Source organism: Bos indicus, chromosome 4, assembly GCF_029378745.1.
Source record: "Bos indicus isolate NIAB-ARS_2022 breed Sahiwal x Tharparkar chromosome 4, NIAB-ARS_B.indTharparkar_mat_pri_1.0, whole genome shotgun sequence".
NCBI classification, from domain to species: Eukaryota; Metazoa; Chordata; class Mammalia; order Artiodactyla; family Bovidae; genus Bos; species Bos indicus.
Genome location: NC_091763.1, coordinates 113,208,597 through 113,229,658, shown reverse-complemented (window position 1 = coordinate 113,229,658; position 21,062 = coordinate 113,208,597). Strand labels below are relative to the sequence as shown.

At 41.6% G+C, this 21,062-nt stretch overlaps 1 protein-coding gene across 5 annotated transcripts; it reads right to left on the bottom strand.

The window, feature by feature from the left end:
• Positions 1-12,486: 12,486 nt before the first annotated feature.
• LOC109557774 (GTPase IMAP family member 7-like) lies at positions 12,487-20,527 on the bottom strand. 5 transcript variants are annotated; one of them, XM_019959286.2, is made up of 3 exons: positions 20,410-20,516; positions 14,219-14,258; positions 12,487-13,481 (listed from the first exon to the last, which is right to left on the bottom strand). In XM_019959286.2, exon 3 carries the CDS (start codon positions 13,442-13,444, stop codon positions 12,560-12,562), a length of 885 nt encoding a protein of 294 aa, XP_019814845.2. In that variant the 5' UTR covers positions 13,445-13,481; positions 14,219-14,258; positions 20,410-20,516; the 3' UTR covers positions 12,487-12,559. The 5 variants fall into 5 exon arrangements, with proteins under 5 accessions (XP_019814845.2, XP_070644487.1, XP_070644486.1 ...); XM_070788386.1 differs by lacking the exon at positions 20,410-20,516 and adding an exon at positions 20,357-20,375; XM_070788385.1 differs by lacking the exon at positions 14,219-14,258 and having other exon boundaries at positions 20,410-20,527.
• Positions 20,528-21,062: the final 535 nt, after the last annotated feature.

Here is a 21,062-nt window from a genome sequence, read left to right as displayed (position 1 = left end):
TGGGAGAAATATCAATAACCTCAGATACACAGATGACACCACCCTTATGGAGGAAAGGTAAGAAGAACTAAAGCCTCTTGATGAAAGTGAAAGAGGAGAGCGAAAAAGCCGGCTTAAAACTCAACATTCGAAAAGCAAAGATTATGGCATCTGGTCCTATCACTTCATGGCAAATAGATGGGGAAACAATGGAAATGGTGAGAGACTTTATTCTTTGGGCTGCAAAATCACTGCAGATGGTGACTGCAGCCATGAAATTAAAAGACACTTGCTCCTTGAAAGAAAAGCTATGTCTAGCCTAGACAGCATATTAAAAAGCAAAGACATTACTCTGCCAACAAAAGTCCATCTAGTCAAGGCTATGGTGTTTCCAGTAGTCATGTATGGATGTGAGAGTTGGACCATAAAGAAGGCTGAGTGCTGAAGAACTGATGCTTTTGAACTGTGGTGTTGGAGAAGACTCTTGAGAGTCCCTTGGACTGCAAGGAGATCCAACTAGTCAATCATAAAGGAAATCAGTCCTGAATATTCATTGGAAGGACTGGTGCTGAAGCTGAAACTGCAATACTTTGGCCACCTGATGTGAAGAACTGACTCATTGGAAAAGACCCTGATGCTGGGAAAGATTGAAGGCAGGAGGAGAAGGGGATGACAGAGGATGAGATAGTTGGATGGCATCACCATCTCAATGGGCATGAGTTTGAGTAGACTCTGGAAGTTGGTGATGGACAGGGAGGCCTGGCGTGCTGCAGTCCATGGGGTCGCAGAGTCAGACACGACTGAACGACTAAACTGAACTGAATGTTAAAGAAGATCATTAAGAAAGATATCAAACCATAACATGTAATAGTGAAACTGTGGGACATGAAAACAAAGAGAATGTCTAAAAAAGTAATCAGAAAGAACACACCGATGACCTTTAAAGAAGAGAAGGTAGGAACTATGCTGATTTCTTAGTAACGACAAAGGAAGCCACAAAACAGTGGAAGCAGGTTTCAAATGTGCTGAAAGAAAATAACAGTCAACTTAAAATTCTACAGTCAGGGAAAATAGCTGTCAAAAATAAGTGCAAAAGAAACACATTTCAGACAACACAGACAGTTTTGCCACCAGCGCAGCCTCATTAAGAGAATTTGTCAAGAGTGCACTTGAGAAAGAGGAAAGTAATCCCAGAAATTAAGTGAGAGGTGAAAAAGATTCTTGAAAGAAGGAAGAAAGGAAAGATAATAGTAATAACTTTTATGGCTTAAAAGGGAAAAAACAATAAAATTAAAATACCCAACACCAACAATGTGTACATAGGAATACAAGGTGGGCTTCCCAGGTACTAGTGGTAAAGAATCCACCTGCCAATGCAGGAGATGTAAGAGACTCAGATTTGATCTCTGGGTGGGGAAAATCCCCTGGAGGAGGAAATGGCAACCCACTCCAGTATTCTTGCCTGGAGAATCCCATGGATAGAGGAGCCTGGCAGGCTACAGTTCATGGGGTAACAAACAGTCAGAAAGAGACTTAGCACACACACAGGGGTGCTAGGTGAGAATGGAAATTAAATGTTCTAAACTATTTGTTGTATAACAGGAAGATAAAAGCATAGATTGCTTTATAATTTTGATAAGAATATGTGTTATACAGGGAATAAAACAAATATTTTGTAATAACTATGAATGATGTGTAACCTTTCAAAACTAAAACCTTTAAAAAAATTAAAACTTTCCATACAAGTAGAGGCAAAAAATAGAATGTGAAAAATAATCAAATAATCCAAATTAAGGTACAAAGAAGAAATAAAACACAAATTATGAAACAGATTGGACAAGTAGACAGCAAAAAATAAAATTATCAATGCATCCAGTTAGATCATAAAATATAGTTATGATAAACACACCAAAGATTTTAGTTATAAAAAAACAGTTTTTGGAGTGGATTGCAAAAGAAATCGAAATCTAAAACATGAAACTAGAGATAGGTTGAAATCAGAAGTATAGGCAAATACAGCAATCTAATTCTAAACAAACACGAACAAAATATCAAATGAAATAGAATTTTCATTCAGTGTCTATTGAGTGCCTATTATGTGCCATGTGCTATTCTAGGCAACTGGATGTATTAGCACATGATAGCAGGTAAAGATCCCTGCCTTGCCAGAGCTCTCAGTGCTCCTTGAAAGGACAGACAATAAATAAAAATGGAATAATTTGTAAATTATAGAATAATTATAGAAAATATTCACTTATAAAATTAAAAAAAGACTTAGAGCGAGAAGGCAGGTTAAACTTCAACAGTGTGGAAATGGAAGACCTACCAAGAACCATTCTTTAGCAAGGCAATTTGTAGATTCCAAATCACGGAGAATGTAATCCAATTTAGGAAGAAATTTAGATAATCAGGATGCTTTTTCACAAGAAGAAAGAACTTTGAGAACTATTGCCTTGGATATTCCATTTTTGCATTTGTTTATAAATATAGATGACACTTAAAACATAAATTGGTTTGCAGCTTCCTCAGGATTTATCCAGGTTTAATCTGAAACCTGATGGTGAGGCCAACCACTCCAGGCTGGAAGCTGGCAGGTTTAATACACAAGGGAACTGACTCACAATGCTTGTCTTGGGTGACCACAAGGAGAAGGGTCTCCACACCTGTCTGCCAGAACCTAAAACACTTACATAGAGTCCTTAAGTGGGTTCGGTCACTTATACCATCCAGATAGTGTGAGTTTCTACTCAAGGTTCTATCTTTGGGGTGGGGCTTCATAACATTGTATAGGAGACAGTGATCAAGACCATCTCCTAGAAAAAGAAGTGCAAAAAGGCACAATGTTTCTCTGAGGAGGTCTTATAAATAGCTGAGAAAAGAGGAGAAGAAAAAAGCAAAAGAGTAAAGGGAAAATATGCTCATCTGAAAGTAGAGTCCCAAGAATGGAAGGGAGAGATAAGAAAACCTTCCTCAGTGAACAATGCAAAGAAATAGAGGAAAACAATAGAATGGGAAAGACTAGAGAGTTCTTCAAGAAAATTAGAGATACCAAGGGAACGTTTCATGCAAAGATGGGCTCAATAAAGGACAGAAATGGTATGGACCTAAAAGAAGCAGAAGATATTAAGAAGAGGTGGCAAGAATACACAGAAGAGCTATACAAAAGATATCTTAATGACCCGGATAACCACGATGGTGTGATCACTCACCTAGAGCCAGACATCCTGGAATGCAAAGTCAAGTGGGCCTTAGAAAGCATCACTATGAACAAAGCTAGTGGTGGTGATGGAATTCCCGTTGAGCTATTTCAAATTCTAAAAGATGATGCTATTAAAGTGCTGCACTCAATAGGCCAGCAAATTTGGAAAACTCAGCAGTGGCCACAGGACTGGAAAAGGTCAGTTTTCATTCCAATCCTAAAGAAAGGCAATGCCAAAGAATGTTCAAACTACTGCACAATTGCACTCATCTCACATACTAGCAAAGTAATGCTCAAAATTCTCTGAGCTAGACTTCAACAGTACATGAATCAAAAACTTCCATAAGTAAAAGCCGGATTCAGAGGAACCAAAGATCAAATCACCAACATTCGCTGGATTATAGAAAACAGAAAAGAATTCCAGAAAAACATCAATTTCTGCTTCATTGACTACACTAAAGCCTTTGACTGTGTGGATCACAACAAACTGTGGAACATTCTTAGAGATGGGAATACCAACCCAGCTTACCTGTGTCCTGAGAAGTCTGGATGCAGGTCAAGAAGCCACAGTTAGAACCAGACATGGAACAGTGGACTAGTTCCAGATTGGGAAAAGAGTATGTCAAGGCTGTATATTGTCACCCTGTTTATTTAATTTATATGCAGAGTACATCATGAGAAATGCCAGGCTGGATGAAGCAGAAGCTGGAATCAAGATTGTCAGAAGAAACATCAATAACCTCTGATTAGCAGATGACAGCACCATTGTGACAGAAAGGGAAGAGGAACTAAAGAGCCTCTGGATGAAAGTGAAAAAGGAGAGTGAAAAAGCTGACTTAAAGGTCAAGATTCAAAAAATGAAGCTCATGGCATCTGGTCCCATCACTTCATGGCAAATAGATGGGGAAACAATGGAAACAGTGACAGACATTATTTTCTTGGGCTCCAAAATCACTGCAAATAGTGACTGCAGCCATGAAATTAAAAGACACTTGCTCCTTGGAAGAAAAGCTATGATAAACCTAGACAGCATATTAAAAAGCAGAAACATTACTTTGCCAACAAAGGTTTGTATAGTGAAAGGTATGTTTATTCTCGTAGTCAGTACGGATGTGAGAGTTGGACCATAAAGAAGGTTGAATTGATGTTTTGAAGTGTGGTGTTGGAAAAGACTCTTGAGAGTCCCTTTTACTGCACAGAGATCAAACCAGTCAATCCTAAAGGAAATCAACCCTGAATATTCATTGGAAGGACTGATGATGAAGCTCCAATACTTTGGCCACCTGATGCAAAGAGCCGGATCATTAGAAATACCCTGATGTTGTGAAAGATTGAAGGCAGGACGAGAAGGGGATGACAGAGGATGAGATGGTTGAATGGCGTCACTGACTCAATGGACATGAGTTTGAGAAGCTCCTGGAGATGGTGAAGGACAGGAAAGCCTGGTATGCTGCAGTCCATGGGTTGCAAAGAGTCAGACATGACTGAGGGACTGAACAAAAATAACAACTGGGAGTGGGAGAGGTAAGCAGAAGGCACATTTCTAGGACAGGCGAGTGGCTGGGGAGCCCTCAATTGCATGGGTCCAGTTTGCTGGTTCACCTCTCCAACCCGTGAACAATCTCATGATCTCAACTCTCACGATCTCAGAGGCTCCCCTCTCCCTGGGCTTTCACTAGCATGGAGGTGACTCCTCTGGTGGCTCCCTGGCTGCACTGGAGGTATATGCCACAGCAACAATAGAGTTACTTGCCAGAGAGAACACAAGTGAAGACAGTGATTCCCCAAATCAATGACAACTTTTTCTGCCAAGAATCTTGTCATCCAAACCATTGACCTACTACTTCCCCCACGTAGGAAGTGGGATCACTCATGGTGTTAACTTGTGCCCTTTAGTAACTTAATAAAGATGACACATTAACAGCCTCATCAGTAGGAACACACTACATTCAATTTGGATAATGACACCAATGTTTCCTTGCAAGGCAGTGATCATGTCCAAGGCCAGTGTACTTTGGAGGTCAGCTTTTCTCATTAGAGGCATGTCAGCATCCCATCACCTCATGGCCAACAGAAGGGGGAAAGGTGGAAGCAGTGACAGATTTTATTTTCTTGGGGTGCAAAACCACTGTGAACAAAGACTGCAGCAATGAAATTAAAAGGCACTTGCTCCTTGAAAAGAAAGCTATGATAAACCTAGACAGCATATTAAAATATTGAAAAGCAAAGATATCACTTTGCTAACAAAGGGCCATATAGTCAAAGCTATCGTTTGTCTGGTAGTTATGTATGGATGTGAGAGTTGGACCATAAAGAAAGCTGAGTGCCAAAGAATTGATGCTTTTGAACTGTGGTGTTGGAGAAAACTCTTGAGAGTCCCTTGGACTGCAAGGAGATCAAACCAGTCAATCCTAAAGGAAGTCAACCCTGAATATTCATTGGAAGGACTGATGCTGAAGCTTCAATACTATGGCCACCTGATGCAAAGAGCTGACTCATTGGAAAAGATCCTGATGCTTGGAAAGATTGAAATCAAAAGGAGAAGGGGATAGCAGAGGAAGAGATTGTTAGATAGCATCATCAACTCAATGCACATGAATCTGAGCAAAATCTGGGAGATAGTGAAGGACAGGCAGGGAGCCTGGCATGCTGCAGTCCATGGGTTGCAAAGATTTGAACAAGGCTTAGCAACTGAACAAGCACACAGTAAGAAAAGGCTTTGTTGGCCTCCGTTCTAGACTTGTTAGGCGAATTTATCAAGGACTTCTGTGTATTCTATACCTTCTAGAAATTAAGTAATTTTGCACCTGTATTCAATAAATTATGATTGAAATGAACTTTTGGTTCTTCATGGATTATGTACACATAACTTTACAACTGACTGCTGTGTCAGGAACATGCCTCCTTTGACCTTGAGGGCTCATTACTCAACACTTCTGAAACTCCTCTGAGGGAGTCATCTTTGAACTTAAATGCCACAGTGGAAAACTTGTGTCTGATTTGTAGATTCTTTTTATTTTCATCCAGAAGCATGCTTCCACATTTGATCATTGACCCTATTCACTAAGTTTAGATGCTGTCAAAAAGTAAATCCGTTCTCAGTAGGTCAAGTTGTGATCTCTAAGAACAGTCAGGTGAGAGGCAACCGTCATCCTATTGAGTGGGGCACACAGTGGAGTCCATGTGGAGCCTCCCTTGTTAAATCACATGGTTACATACAGATCACCCTCTTGACTAAGAAGGCCATTGCTCTAGAGAAGAACCCCAAGAATTTCTCAGTCCTAGAAGTTGTCCTTATCATCAAAAAGTCCTCTTTTTTAAAAAAGCACTTTTCTCTTGAACTCTTCAAATACCTACTGAATTAGTTGAAGAACTAAACCTCACAGAACCAGTTTCTAGATCCTTCCTTCAGCGGCTGCACTACAAGTAGCTGCTGAAAGGAGATACCTCACGTCCAAGGTCAGAAGCAGTGGCACGAGGAGATACCCCACGTCCACCCCACGCCCAAGGTAAGAGAAACCCCAGTAAGACGGAAGGCACTGGGAGAGAGCATCAGAGGGCAGACAGACTGGAACCACAATCACAGACAACTAGCCAAACTGATCACACGGACCACAGCCTTGTCTAATTCAATGAAACTAAGCCATGCCATATGGGGCCACCAAAGATGGATGGGTCATGGTGGAGAGGACTGACAGAATGTGGTCCACTGGAGAAGGGAATGGCAAACCACTTCAGTATTCTTGCCTTGAGAATCCCATGAACAGTATGAAAAGGCAAAAAGATAGGACACCGAAAGAGGAACTCCCCAGGTTGGTAGATGCCAAATATGCTACTGGAGATCAGTGGAGAAGTAACTCCAGAAAGAATGAAGGGATGAAGCCAAAAAAAAACAACACCCAGTTGTGGATGTGACTGGTGATAGAAGGAAGGTCTGATGCTGTAAAGAGCAATATTGCATAGGAACCTGGAATGTTAGGTCCATGAATCAAGACAAATTGGAAGTGGTCAAACAGGAGATGACAAGAGTGAACATCGACATTCAAGGAATCAGAGAACTAAGATGGACTGCAATGGGTGAATGTAACTCAGATGACCATTATATCTACTACTGTGGGCGGGAATCCCTTAGAAGAAATGGAGTAGCCATCATAGTCAACAAAAGAGTCCAAAATGCAGTACTTGGGTGCAATCTCAGAAATGACAGAATGATCTCTGTTCATTCCCAAGGCAAACCATTCAATATGACGGTAATCCAAATCTATGCCCCAACCAGTAACACTGAAAAAGCTGAAGTTGAAGGGTTCTATGAAGACATACAAGACCTTCTAGAACTAACACCCAAAAAAGATGTCCTTTTTATTATAGGGGACTGGAATGCAAAAGTAGGAAGTCAAGAAACACCTGGAGTAACAGGCAAATTTGGCCTTGGAGTACAGAATGAAGCAGGGCAAAGACTAATAGAGTTTTGCCATGAGAATGCACTGGTCATAGCAAGCACCCACTTCCAACAACACAAGAGAAGACTCTGCACATGGACATCACCAGATGGTCAACACCAAAATAGATTGATTATATTCTTTGCAGCCCAAGATGGAGAAGCTCTATAAGCAGCAAAAACAAGACCAGGAGCTGACTGTGGCTCAAATCATGAACTGCTTATTGTGAAATTCAGACTTAAACTGAAGAAATTAGGGAAAACCACTAGACCATTCAGGTATGACCTAAATCAAATCCCTTAGGATTATACACTGGAAGTGAGAAATAGATTTAAGGGACTAGATCTGATAGACAGAGTGCCTCGTGAACTATGGGTGGAGGTTCATGATATTGTACAGGAGACAGGAATCAAGACCATCTCCAAGAAAAAGAAATGCAAAAAAGCAAAATGGCTGTCTGAGGAGGCCTTACAAATAGCTCGGAAAAGAAGGGAAGCGAAAAGGAAAGGAGAAAAGGAAAGAAATACCCATTTGAATGCCAACTTCCAAAGAATAGCAAGAAGAGATAAGAAAGCCTTCTTCAGTGATCAGTGCAAAGAAATAGAGGAAAACAATAGAATAGAAAAGACTAAAGATCTCTTCAAGAAAATTAGAGATACCAAGGGAACATTTCATGCACAGATGGGCTCGATAAAGGACAGAAATGGTAGGGACCTAAAAGAAGCAGAAGATATTAAGTAGTGGTGGCAAGAATACACAGAAGAACTGTACAAAAAGATCTTCATGACCCAGATAATCACGATGGTGTGATCACTCACTTGGAGCCAGACATCCTGGAATGTGAAGTCAAATGATCCATAGGATGCATCACTAGGAACAAAGCTAGTGGAGGTGATGGAATTCCAGTTGAGCTATTTCAAAGCCTAAAGGATGATGCTGTGAAAGTGCTGCACTCAATAGGCCAGCAAATTTGGAAGACTCAGCAGTGGCCACAGGACTGGAAAAGGTTAGTTTTCATTCCACTCCCAAAGAGAGGCAATGCCAAAGAATGCTCAAACTACCACACAATTTCATTCATCTCACATGCTAGTAAAGTAATGCTTAAAATTCTCTGAGCCAGGCTTCAGCAATACATGAACTGTGAACTTCCAGATGTTCAAGCTGGTTTTAGAAAAGGCAGAGGAACCAGAGACCAAATTGCCAACATTTGCTGGATCATTGAAAAAGCAAGAGAGTTCCAGAAAAACATCTATTTCTGCTTGATTGACTTTGACTGTGTGGATCACAATAAACTGTGGAAAATTCTGAAAGAGATGGGAATACCAAACCACCTGACCTGCCTCTTGACAAACCTGTATGCAGGTCAGGAAGCAACAGTTGGAACTGGACATGGAACAACAGACTGGTTCCAAATAGGAAAAGGAGCACGTAAAGGCTGTACATTGTCACCCTGCTTATTTAACCTCTATGCAGAGCACATCATGAGAAATGCTGGGCTGGAGGAAGCACAGGCTGGGATGAAGATTGCCAGGAGAAATATCAATAACCTCAGATATGCAGATGACACCACCCTTATGGCAGAAAGTGAAGAAGAACTAAAGAGCCTCTTGATGAAGGTGAAAGAGGAGAGTGAAAAAGTTGGCTTAAAGCTCAACTTTCAGAAAACTAAGATCATGGCATCTGGTCCCATCACTTCATGGCAAATAGATGGGGAAAGAGTGGCTGACTTTATTTTCCCTGGCTCCAAAATCACTGCAGATGGTGACTGCAGCCATGAAATTAAAAGACGCTTACTCCTTGGAAGGAAAGTTATGACCAACCTAGACAGCATATTGAAAAGCAGAGACATTACTTTGTCAACAAAGGTCTGTCTAGCCAAGGCTTTGATTTTTCCAGTGGTCATGTATGGATGTGAGAGTTGGACTATAAAGAATCTGAGAACCAAAGAATTGATGCTTTTGAACTGTGGTGTTGGAGAAGACTCTTGAGAGTCCCTTGGATCGCAAGGAGATCCAACCAGTCCGTCCTAAAGGAAATCAGTCCTGAATGTTCACTGGAAGGACCGATGCTTAAGCTGAAACTTCAATACTTTGGCCATCTGATGCAAAGAACTGACTCATTTGAAAAGACCCTGATGCTGGGAAAGATTGAAGGCAGGAAGAGAAGGGGACGACAGAGGATGAGATGGTTGGATGGCATCACCGACTCAATGGACATGGATTTGGGTGGACTCCGGGAGTTGGTGATGGACAGTGAGGCCTGCTGTGCTGCGGTTCATGGGGTCGCAAAGAGTCGGAGACAACTGAGCGACTGAACTGAACTGACCGAATGAATCATTCACAAGGAACTAACTATAAGAATTGTGTTATAGCAAATAGCCATTGGGGCTTGCAGTGTTATTTCGCATATACTATGAATGTTTTCTCACAATGGGCTTCCCTTCCATGTGTCTTTACTTCACTCATAATATTTATTATGAACCTTGTAAAAAGCATGTATTTAAGATGTTATTTCCTCCAGATTTAATCTCCAATCCCTTTCTCCCTAAGTTTCACCGATGCAATAGATACCCTCAGTCCCTTTCAGAGACAAAACAAAGGACAACTGTAAAAATTCCAGATATTTGAGTTATCTGCCATAATTATTTATAATATAAAATATCCCTCTATCACTGAAAATTTGCAATTTGAGTTTGAGTTATCTGCCATAATTATAAATACTGTACAGTCATTCCTCTATTTTTGAATCTTTGCAATTATTTTAGCAGGTCAGAAACTTTTATCTGCTCACTGCCAATGTCACAGTGTATGTGGGTAAACTTTTCCCAGAGGTTTCAACAGTGAGGTGAGACTTTCTTGCTGGCAGGGATGAAAAAAACAAAACAGAACAAAACAAAATGAAACAAAAATCAGGAAATGCTTTGAAACAGAAAAAGAAGTCAGTATCATAGGCTCAGCTGGTAAAGAATCCACCTGCAATGCAGGAGACTTGGGTTCAATCCCTGGGTTGGGAAGAGCCCCTGGAGAAGGGAAAGGCTACACACTCTAGTATTCTGGCCTGGAGAATTCCATGGATTGTATAGGCCATGGGGTCACAAAGAGTTGGACATGCCTAAGTGACTTTCACACACACACATCATAAGATGTATCTGTCAGGATTCTAGCAGAAAAGAGATGACTTAGTATAATGAAGTACTTGGAGGAGACGTTAGTGAAGGGGTTACCTACAAGCTATGGCTACGAGGTTTAGAAATGACAAGGGAGAGAGCTAGTAACAGTGAGGAAAAAAATCCATACCCTAAGGGGTGAACAAAGCTGGAATGCAGGAGAGTTGGGTAGTAAGGCCTCCAGGAGAGGAGCTATGACCTTTGGCAACTAGTCAGAGATGACCTGCAGGTAGGGAGAATGGAGAACAGATACCCTGACCTTACTTTTCTGCCCTCAAGAGATCTTCTGCTTGGATTCTGTTTGGCAGAAACCAAGCAGAGGTCAGAGAGCAAGAGATACCATTGATGCTGTCCATGTAGATCAGCCTCCCATGCAAGAAGTTAGAGTGAAGAGGGGTGAAGTGTGGATGTGGCAGAGGCAAATGAAAAATATTTGGCACAGAAGAGATTTTTTTAAGTTACAGTCAGGAACACTTTAAGTTAGGATGGCACCTTTAAAAAGGAGAGAGAAAAACACTAAGAGAATTTACTTCCACATCCCCACCAACCACAGAATAATGGTGCCAGAGAAGCCCATGCTGCATTGGCATGGTTCTCTTAACAAAGTTCTCATAGGTGTGTGGATTGAAATAACACACCAGTGGGACCTACACTTAATGTATGCAGGGTTTCTTATTTGAATTTTCCTAAATTGAATCTCTGAACTCTACAAAATGAATTATTACCTGGTTATGTCAATTTCATAAACTCTTAAATTCATTGGCATTGTGTGTGAGCACAGGTGGGAGCCAGGAGTGCTGGGCAATGAGCTACAAAGACATTTAATTGTAGTTGACGCTCACTCCTTAACAAACCATCCCCAAACTTAGTGGTTTAAAATAACAGCAATCATTTATTCTTCTCATGAATTTGCAATTTGGGTAGGACCCCATGGAAATGGCTTATCTTTGCTCTTCACAGTTTCATCAGTTGGCAGCTAGAGAATTCACTCTGTGTTGCCTCACTTGCATGGCCAGCAAGTGGTTTTGGCTGGCAGATGAAATATCAGCCAGGCAGTGGGCCAGTGACTTCAGGTCCTCTTCCCCAGGGTGACTTGGCTTCTACTTGGGCTTCCTCACAATATGGTGGGCAATTCCAAGGGTAACCACCATGAGGGAGCAAGGAGGCATTTTTCCCTATCTAACCTTAGAAGTCTTTTCCAATGAGTCAACTATTTGCATTAGGTGGACAAAGTACTGGAGTTTCAGCTTTAGCATCATTCCTTCCAAAGAACACCCAGGACGGATCTCCTTTAGAATGGACTGGTTGGATCTCCTTGAACCTTAGAAGTTACATGGTGTTGCTTCAGCCACCCACTATTTCTCAAAACAGTCACAAAGTCCATTCAATTTCAAGGTAGGGGACATAGACCCCTAACTCAATGGAGAGAGTAAGGTTAGACTGTAAGAAGAAATCAGAAATAAGATATGGTTTTAACCATTTTAGGAAAATACAAAGTATCATATCAACAAGAAAGGGATTCCCTGGTGACTCAGATGGTGAAGAGTCTGCCTGCAATTTGGGAGACCCAAGTTCCCTGGGTTGGGAAGATTCCCCTGGAGAAGGAAAGGGCAACCCACTCCAGTATTTCTGCCTGGAAAATCCCATGGACAGAGGAGCCTGGCAGGCTATAATACATAGGGTTGAAAAGAGATGGACACGACTGAGCGACTTCACTTTTACTTTCATATTAACAAGCTATAGTAAATTGAGAAGTAAAAATAAAATTACAGTACATTACTTCCACAACATTTGCCATATTTTTGAAAGCATGTTTTTAATCTTGTCGAAAACAGCTTGCAATATTCTCTTCTCAGCTTCTTCCCTTACATTCATCATTTGTTCATTATACTCATCTGTTATCGATTTTATTTTTTTCATCTTTTCTTCTGATGGATTTTGGGCATATTCCACTTCTACTTGTTCAATTTGCTTGTTAAATGTATCAGCATAGCTTTTCATCAAGTATTCCTCCTGCTGTTTCAGCTCTTGGTCTGTTTCCTTGTAAATGGGGTCAGAAAAGTAAGCCCCTTGGTTGTTCTGCACCATCTCGTCTATCAGCTCCACCAGCTCCTGCACCTGAGCTTCCTTCTCAGCCTGCTCTGTGTTTTTGCTGTTACTGAAAGCACAGCAGCGGTCTCCACACTCCTGTAGGAGGCTTTGTAGGTTTCCATTCGAATCCTCCAGAAAATTGCTCAGGCTCTGGTTCTCCAGCTCCTCTTTGCAAGTGAATAAGATGATCATATACTTCATGGCTGCTTTCCCAAACAGATTCTTGACCAACTCCACGGTTTGCTGCTCTTCCTGTGTGTGACGGCCCAACCTCAGGACCAAGACGATGGCATGAGGGCCGGGACAGGAGGCGAGGACACATCGGCTGATTTCCCTGCAGGTGGTGTTCAGGCTGTCTTTGGTGTCGAAGAGCCCTGGGGTGTCAACAACAAGAAGCTCTCTCCCCTTCCATTCCCGGGACGCTTTCTGACAAGTTTTGGTAACAGCGTTGGCAGCCATCTTAGACTCGAATTTTTTGTACCCGAGGATGGTGTTTGCAGTCGCACTTTTCCCACTTCCGGTCTTCCCTACCAGCACTATCCTCAGAGCGTTGTTAGGGGTGGCAGCCATGTTAACATCAAGAGGCTCTGGGGTACCCAGACTCCACCTTAAGAAAAGGAAGGAGAGGGGGAAAGAGTCAATTTAGGCAAGTAGGAACCATTCTCAAGTCTTTTTTTAACTTCCTTTGCCTCCCTGAATGGAGAAGGCAATGGCATCCCACTCCAGTACTCTTGCATGGAGAATCCCAGGGATGGGGGAGCCTGGTGGGCTGCCGTCTATGGGGTCTCACAGAGTCGGACACGACTGAAGTGACTTAGCAGCAGCAGCAGCAGCCTCCCTGAAATTTGTAATATTCTATTACCAACATTGTTCGCAAAAGAAACAGAAAAATTAAACAGTTTAATTGCTGTGGATAAAACAGAAAAGTAGTTCCAGTATCCCCACAAAGGAGTGTCAGGTCTGTTGCCAAGCCCAAGCTGTTCTGCTCACTGCACCACAGGCCAATAAATCCGGATACCAGTTGTTGGGGCAAGGAATGAAGACTTTAATCAGAAGGCCAGTAGACCGAGGGGATGGCAGTCTAGCATCTCTAAGAACCCTCTCATCTCACTCAGCATTTAGGGTCCTTTTATATACAATAGAGAGGGGGAAGGGACTCTCAGTGGCCTCACCAGTGGCAGAAGGAGGTTGTTAACTGGTCGCTGGTTACCAGTTGCTCACGTGCTTGGGAGGAGGGACCCACTCGGATGCCTGACCAATGGCTGAACAGGCCTGTTATAGCTGGTGTCAGTCTGAATGAAGTGTGCATGGGGAGCCAGGGAGGGAAAGCCCCTTATGACTTACCATCACAGTTTCTATCATTAAAGCAGTATGATGTTGGTCCCTGAATAGAGAGAACAGCAAAGCAAAAACAGAAAATTTGGAAACAGACCAAATTAACCACATTGTATTTATTCATATTCAATTCATTTACATTATGCAACATTTATATTCAATAATGTAGCATCTCACATCAAGAGGAAGAAAGATAGACTAATAAGCAACATGGAGACAATCATATACAAAAAGACAAAACTGTATCCATTTCCTGATGCCTTTCAAACTCCAAATAGGGTAGAATTTCCAATGTTGAAAATTCCCTATAAATAATAGAAGAAACATGGATAAATCTTTGTAACTTAGAAGTCAGGAAAATATTTCTGAAATTTGAAATAGAGTAAGGAAAGAGACAGGCTTCCCTGGTGATTCAGTCGGTGAAGACTCTGCCATGAAATGCAAGAGACCTGGGGTTCAATCCCTGGGTCAGGAATATCCCCCGGAGAAGGAAATGGCAACCCACTTCAGTATTCTTGCCTGGGAAACCCAGTGGAGAGAGGAGCCTTGTGGACTACAGTCCATGAGGTCACAAAAGAGTCAGACAACTTAGCTACTAAACCGCCACAAGGAAAGAGACTCCTAAATTTGGTTATATAAAAATCAGAAATATAATGTGGGAGAATAATGCCACCATACACAAATTAAAACACAACTGTCAAACTAGGGGAAATTTTTTTCCTGGTTATGTAAAAGAGGGGTCATTTCACTTTTATACAAAGACTATCTGTACAGATGGCCAATAAGCACATGAAAAGATGCTCAGTATCATTAACTATTCAAGAAATGCAAATGAAAACTATAATGATGTATCACCTCACAGCGATGATTTGATGGCCATGATCAAAAAATCTACAATAAATGCTGGAGAGAGTGTGGAGAAAAGGGAACCCTCCTACACAGTTGGTGGGAACGTGAATTGGTAGAGCCTCTATGGAGAACAGTCTGGAAATCCTCAAAAAATTAAAAATATAGTTGCCATATGATCCAACAATCCCACTCTTGGGCATATATCCAGACAAAATTCTAATTTGAAAAGATGCCTTCACCTCTATGTTCATAGCTGCTGCTGCTGCTAAGTCACTTCAGTCGTGTCTGACTCTGTGTGACCCCATGGACAGCAGTCCACCAGTCTCCTCTGTCCCTGGCATTCTCCAGGCAAGAATATCAGAATGGGTTGACATTTCCTTCTCCAATGCGTGCATACATGCTAAGTCGCTTCAGTCGTATCCAACTCTGTGCGACCCTATGGACAGCAGCCCACCAGGCTCCTCTGTCCACAGGATTCTCTAGGCAAGAATACTGGAGTGGGTTGCCATTTCCTTCTCCTCTATGTTCATCAGTTCAGTTCAGTTCAGTTCAGTCGCTCAGTCCTGTCCGACTCTTTGCGACCCCATGAATTGCAGCATGCCAGGCCTCCCTGTCCATCACCAACTCCCAGAGTTCACTCAAACTAACGTCCATCGACTCGGTGATGCCATACAGCTAGCTCATCCTCTGTCGTCCCCTTCTCCTCCTGCCCCCAATCCCTCCCAGCATCAGAGTCTTTTCCAATGAGTCAACTCTTTGCATGAGGTGGCCAAAGTATTGGAGTTTCAGCTTTATAACAGTTCTGTTATAATAGCCAAGACACAGAAACAAACTAAATGTCCATTGACAGATGAATGCATAAAGAAGATGCTGTTCATATATACAATGGGGTATTACTCAGCCGTAAAAGAGAATGAAACAATGCCATTTGCAACTACATGTATGAACTGAGGTGTTATCATATTGAGGGAAGTTAGAGAAAAACAAATATTACATGATATCATTTGTATGTGGAATCAAAAATAAATCAAGTAAACTTACTTACAAAACAGAAACAGACTAACTGACACAGAAAATAAACTTACGACTACCAAAGGGGAAAATCAGGAAAGAGGGATAAATTAGGTGTATGGGGTTTATGGATACATCGTAGCTGTTCAGTCCTTCAGTCCTGTCAGATTCTTTCTGGCCCCAGGGACTGCAGCATGCCAGGCTTCCCTGTCCTTCACCATCTCCCAAAGCTTGCTCAAACTCATGTCCATTGAGTCCGTGATGTCATTCAGCTATCTCGACCTCTGTTGTCCCCTTCTCCTCCTGCCTTCTATCTTTTCCAGCATCTGGGTCTTTTCCAATGAGTCAGGTCTTCCATCAGGTTGCCAAAGTATTGGAGCTTTAGCTTCAGCATCAGTCCTTCCACTGAATATTCAGGGTTGATTTCCTTCAGGATTGACTGGTTTGACTTCCTTGCAGTCCAAGGGACTCTCAAGAGTTTTCTCCAACACCACAGTTCAAAAGCATCAATTCTTTGACACTCACCCTTCTTTATGGTCCAATTCTCACATCCATACATGATTACTGGAAAAGTCTTAGCTTTGACTACACAGACCTTTGTCAGCAAAGTAATATCTCTGCTTTTTAATATGCTATCTTGGTTGCTCATAGCTCTTCTTCCAAGGAGCAAGCATCTTTTAATTTCATGACTGCAGTCACCATCTGCAGTGATTTTGGAGCCCAAGAAAATAATGTCTGTCACTGTTTCCATTGTTTCCCCATCTATTTGCCATGAAGTGATGGGACTGGATGCCATTATCTTCATTTTTTGAATGTTGAGTTTTAAGCCAGCTTTTTCACTCTCCTCTTTCACCTTCATCAAGAGGCTCTAGAGTTCCTCTTCACTTTCTGTCATAAGGGTGGTGTCATCTGCATATCTGTTATTGATACTTTTCCCAGCAATCTTGATTCTAGCTTGTGCTTCACCCAGCCCGGCATTTTGCTTGATGTACTCTGCGTATAAGTTAAATAAGCAGGGTGACAATATTAGCCTTGACATACTCCTTTCTCAATTTTGAACTGGTCTGTTTACATGTCCGGTTCTAACTGTTGCTTCTTGACCTGCGTACAGGTTTCTAAGGAGGAAGGTAAGCTAGTCTGGTATTCCCATCTCTTGAAGAATTTTCCACAGTTTGTTGTGATCCACACCATCAAAAGCTTTAGCATAGTCAATGAAGCAGAAGTAGATGTTTTTCTGGAATCCTCTTGCTTTTTCTTTGATCCAATGGATATTGGCAATTTGATCTCTGGTTCCTCTGCCTTTTCTAAATTCAGCTTGTACATCTGGACGTTTTTGGTTCATGTACTGATGAAGCCTAGCTTGGAGAATTTAAAGCATTACCTTGCTAGCATGTGAAATGCATGCAGTTGTGCAGTAGTTTGAACATTCTTTGCCATTACCCTTATTTGGTATTGGAATGAAAGCTGACCTTTTGTTATATATAGTGGTATGTTACATATACATTACGTATACATACCACTATATATAACATACATTAGCAACAAGAATTTACTGTATAGTGGAAAGGAACTATATTCAGTATCTTGTATTAACCTATAATGGAAAAAATCAGAATATATATATATATATAATTATATATATTATATACATATATATATGGGCTTCACCAGTAACTTAGCAGTAAAGAATCTGCCTGCAATGTAGGGGACACAGGAGACACAAGTTTGATCCCTGGGTTAGGAAGATCACCTTGAGGAAGGCATGGCGACCAACTCCAGTATTCTTGCCTGGAGAATTCCATGGACAGAGGAGACGGGAGGGTCACAGTTCATGGGGCCGCAGAGAGTTGGATATGACTGAAGCGACTGAGCATGCACACACACACGGACACATGCATGTATAAAACTGAGTGGCTTGGCTATAATTATAATAAATCAACTATATTTCAATAAAAATATTTTAGCAAACAAACAATATCTAAAAGTAGAGAAAGAAAAGACCAACAACTTGATAGAAAGTGGAGTAAGAGATAAGAATAAACAGTCCAAATAAAAATGTAAATATCCTTTGAATATGTAAAAAGATATCAACATCCACTCGTAATAGAGATAAACATATCAAAACATATAAAAACTAAAATTAATTATTTAATATTGCACTAGGATACTATTTCTCACCTACAGGTTTGAAAAAACCCAGAAATTAGTTGGCATAATCTGTTGATAAAAGGTATAGGGGAGGGACTCCCTGGTGGCCCAGTAGTTAAGAATCCACCTTGCAATGCAGGGGATGTGGGTTCAATCCCTGGTCAGGGAACTAAGATACTACATGCCACGGAGCAACTAATCCCTCCACAATTGGAGAGTCCGTGTATCACAGTGAAAGATCCCACACGAGGCAAGGACGATCCCGTATGCTGCAACTAAGATGCAATGCAGCCAAATAGATAAATACATGTTTTTTAATAAGTAAAAGATGTAGGGGAAACAGATCTTCTCCTGCATGGCTGTTGGGAATAAAAGAACAGTCTAAAACTACTGGAGGAGAAGTTAGCAAGGTCTTGTATATGTGCATTTACATATGCCTTTACCCTTTTATTATCAATCTCAATTTTAGGATTTATTCCAAAGGTACCCAACAAGAATATGGAAGAAAATTATGCAGAAAGCTCTGTGTGTGTGTATGCACACGTGTGTGCTCAGTCATGTTCAACTCTTTGTGACCTATGGACTGTAGCCTTCCAGGCTCCTCTGTCCTTGGGATTTTCCCAGCAAGAATACTGGAGTGGGTTGCCATTTCCAAGGGATCTTCATGACCCAGGGATTGAACCCACGTCTCCTGCATCTCCTGCATTGGCAGGCAGATTCTTTACCATTGGGCCACCTGGGAAGCCCACAGAAGTCTGTTAACTGTGCCACTATTTGAATCTCAGGACACCAAAAACCTATCATGCATCATTAGGGTAGGGACCCAGTTGAATTAACTAAGGTATATTCACACAGTGAAGCACTGGTCAACTGTAGAAAAAGGAGGTATATCTTTATATCCTAGTATGAAGACATCTCCAGGATATAGCATTAAGCAGAAAAAGCAAAGAAGAAAGTAATGCACAGTTTACTAGCATTTCTCTAACCAGGAGGAATATGATCTACATATATAAAATGTGTAATACATATATTTTTAATTCATCCATAAAAACAATGGCCGAATAATCTGAAAGCTAAACAAACAAAAAAGTTACTTATATGGGCATGGGACAAAGAGGAGGGAGAGGACAGGGACAGAAACTGGGAATCAGACTTGTTTGGATATACTTATATTTCATTGATTTGATCTTAAAACCATATAAATAGTTTACATAATCATACAGCAAAAATTATATTTAAAATCCTAGTAAAAATCAAAAGCAAATGTAACAAACAGGCCTAATTGTATTTTGTGTGATGAATGAACCACACAAAAAATTGTTCCAAGAGACTTGATAACGCAGTCATTTCTCTGTCCATCTCCAGTGGGAAGTACTTTAAGTCCCCCCAACCCTTGCCCCAAAATATCTGCAAAGAATTTTCAGGAATCTTATTCTTCATTGTGTGTATGTGCAAGTAAGTGTGTTTGTATGGTTTTGAAGTCCATTGGAAAGACATCAAAACAATGATAAGCCCAGTAGAAATGAGTACCCTTAGTGCCAGACTGCAGTCTTCAAATGCCCATTTCCTGCCAAAACATTAGTTGATTTACACATACTGCAGTATGAGCTTCCCTGGTGGCTCAACAGTAAAGAATCTGCCTGCAATGCTGGAGACCCGGGTTTGATCCCTGGTTCAGGAAGATCCCCTGGAGAAAACAGCAACCCACTCCAGTATTCTTGCCTGGGAAATCCCATGAACAGAGAAGCCTGGCGGGCTATAGTTCATGGGGTCGTAAAGAGTTAGACACAACTCAGTGACTAAACAACAGCTGCAGTGCAATATAAAATAACAATTAAATTAAAAAAAAAAGATTTAGCCTGAGTGGTCTCTAAATTGCCTTCCAACTCTAAAGACCTTGGGGACACATTTCCTACTAAAAGAAATGTCTGGGTTATCAAGTGTACTCAATGTCTATCCCTACAACAACAGCAAAAGGTTGTCATGTTAAAATGAGATGCATGGACAATGTGTTAACAGACATTCTTAGTCCCCTCCCTACCGCCACCTCCCCTGCTCTGGTAGCATCCTCCTGACTTGTTTGCACAGCACCTGGTCCCTTCTCAGGCCAGAATCCACACCCTCCCCAGACTCCCCTACCTTACTGTCCCTGCAGCTCTGTCTCCCTGGGATTTGTTCTCAGCCAGGCTCACCTGATTTAAGGACTTGATGAGCTGTCTGGTTTCCTCCAGAGAAGCTGTTTGAGCCCCTGCGTTTGCTCTAACTGCTGCACCTCTGAGACCTTGGAGCCAGGAAGCAGATTGGGTGGGGCCAGTGAAAAAAGTGTTTTGTTTTTAAAAAGACAGAAATGTTGCCCCATAATTTGATGGGTGGTTCAGTTTTGCCTGGTGGCTCAGATGGTAAAGTGTCTGCCTACAGTGCGGGAGATCTGAGTTCGATTCCTGTGTCGGGAAGCTCCTCTGAAGAAGGAAATGGCAACCCACTCCAGTACTCTTGCCTGGAAAATCCCATGGATGGAGGAGCATGGTAGGCTACAGTCCATGGGGTCACAAAGGGTCGGATACGAGTCAGTGACTTCACTTCAGTTTTGCCAAGTTGAAAGCTTTTTCTCCATGTGCCTGCTATGACACCAGAATTTTGAAAAATTTACTTGTTGTTTGGGGTTATAGTAAAGTGAAGTGAAAGTGAAAGTCACTCAGTCATGTCTGATTCTGTGACCCCATGGTCTATACAGCCCATGGAATTCTCCAGGCCAGAATACTGGAGTGGGTAGACTTTCCCCTTCTCCAGGGGATCTTCCCAACCCAGGGATCAAACCAGGGTCTCTTGCATTGCAGGCAGATTC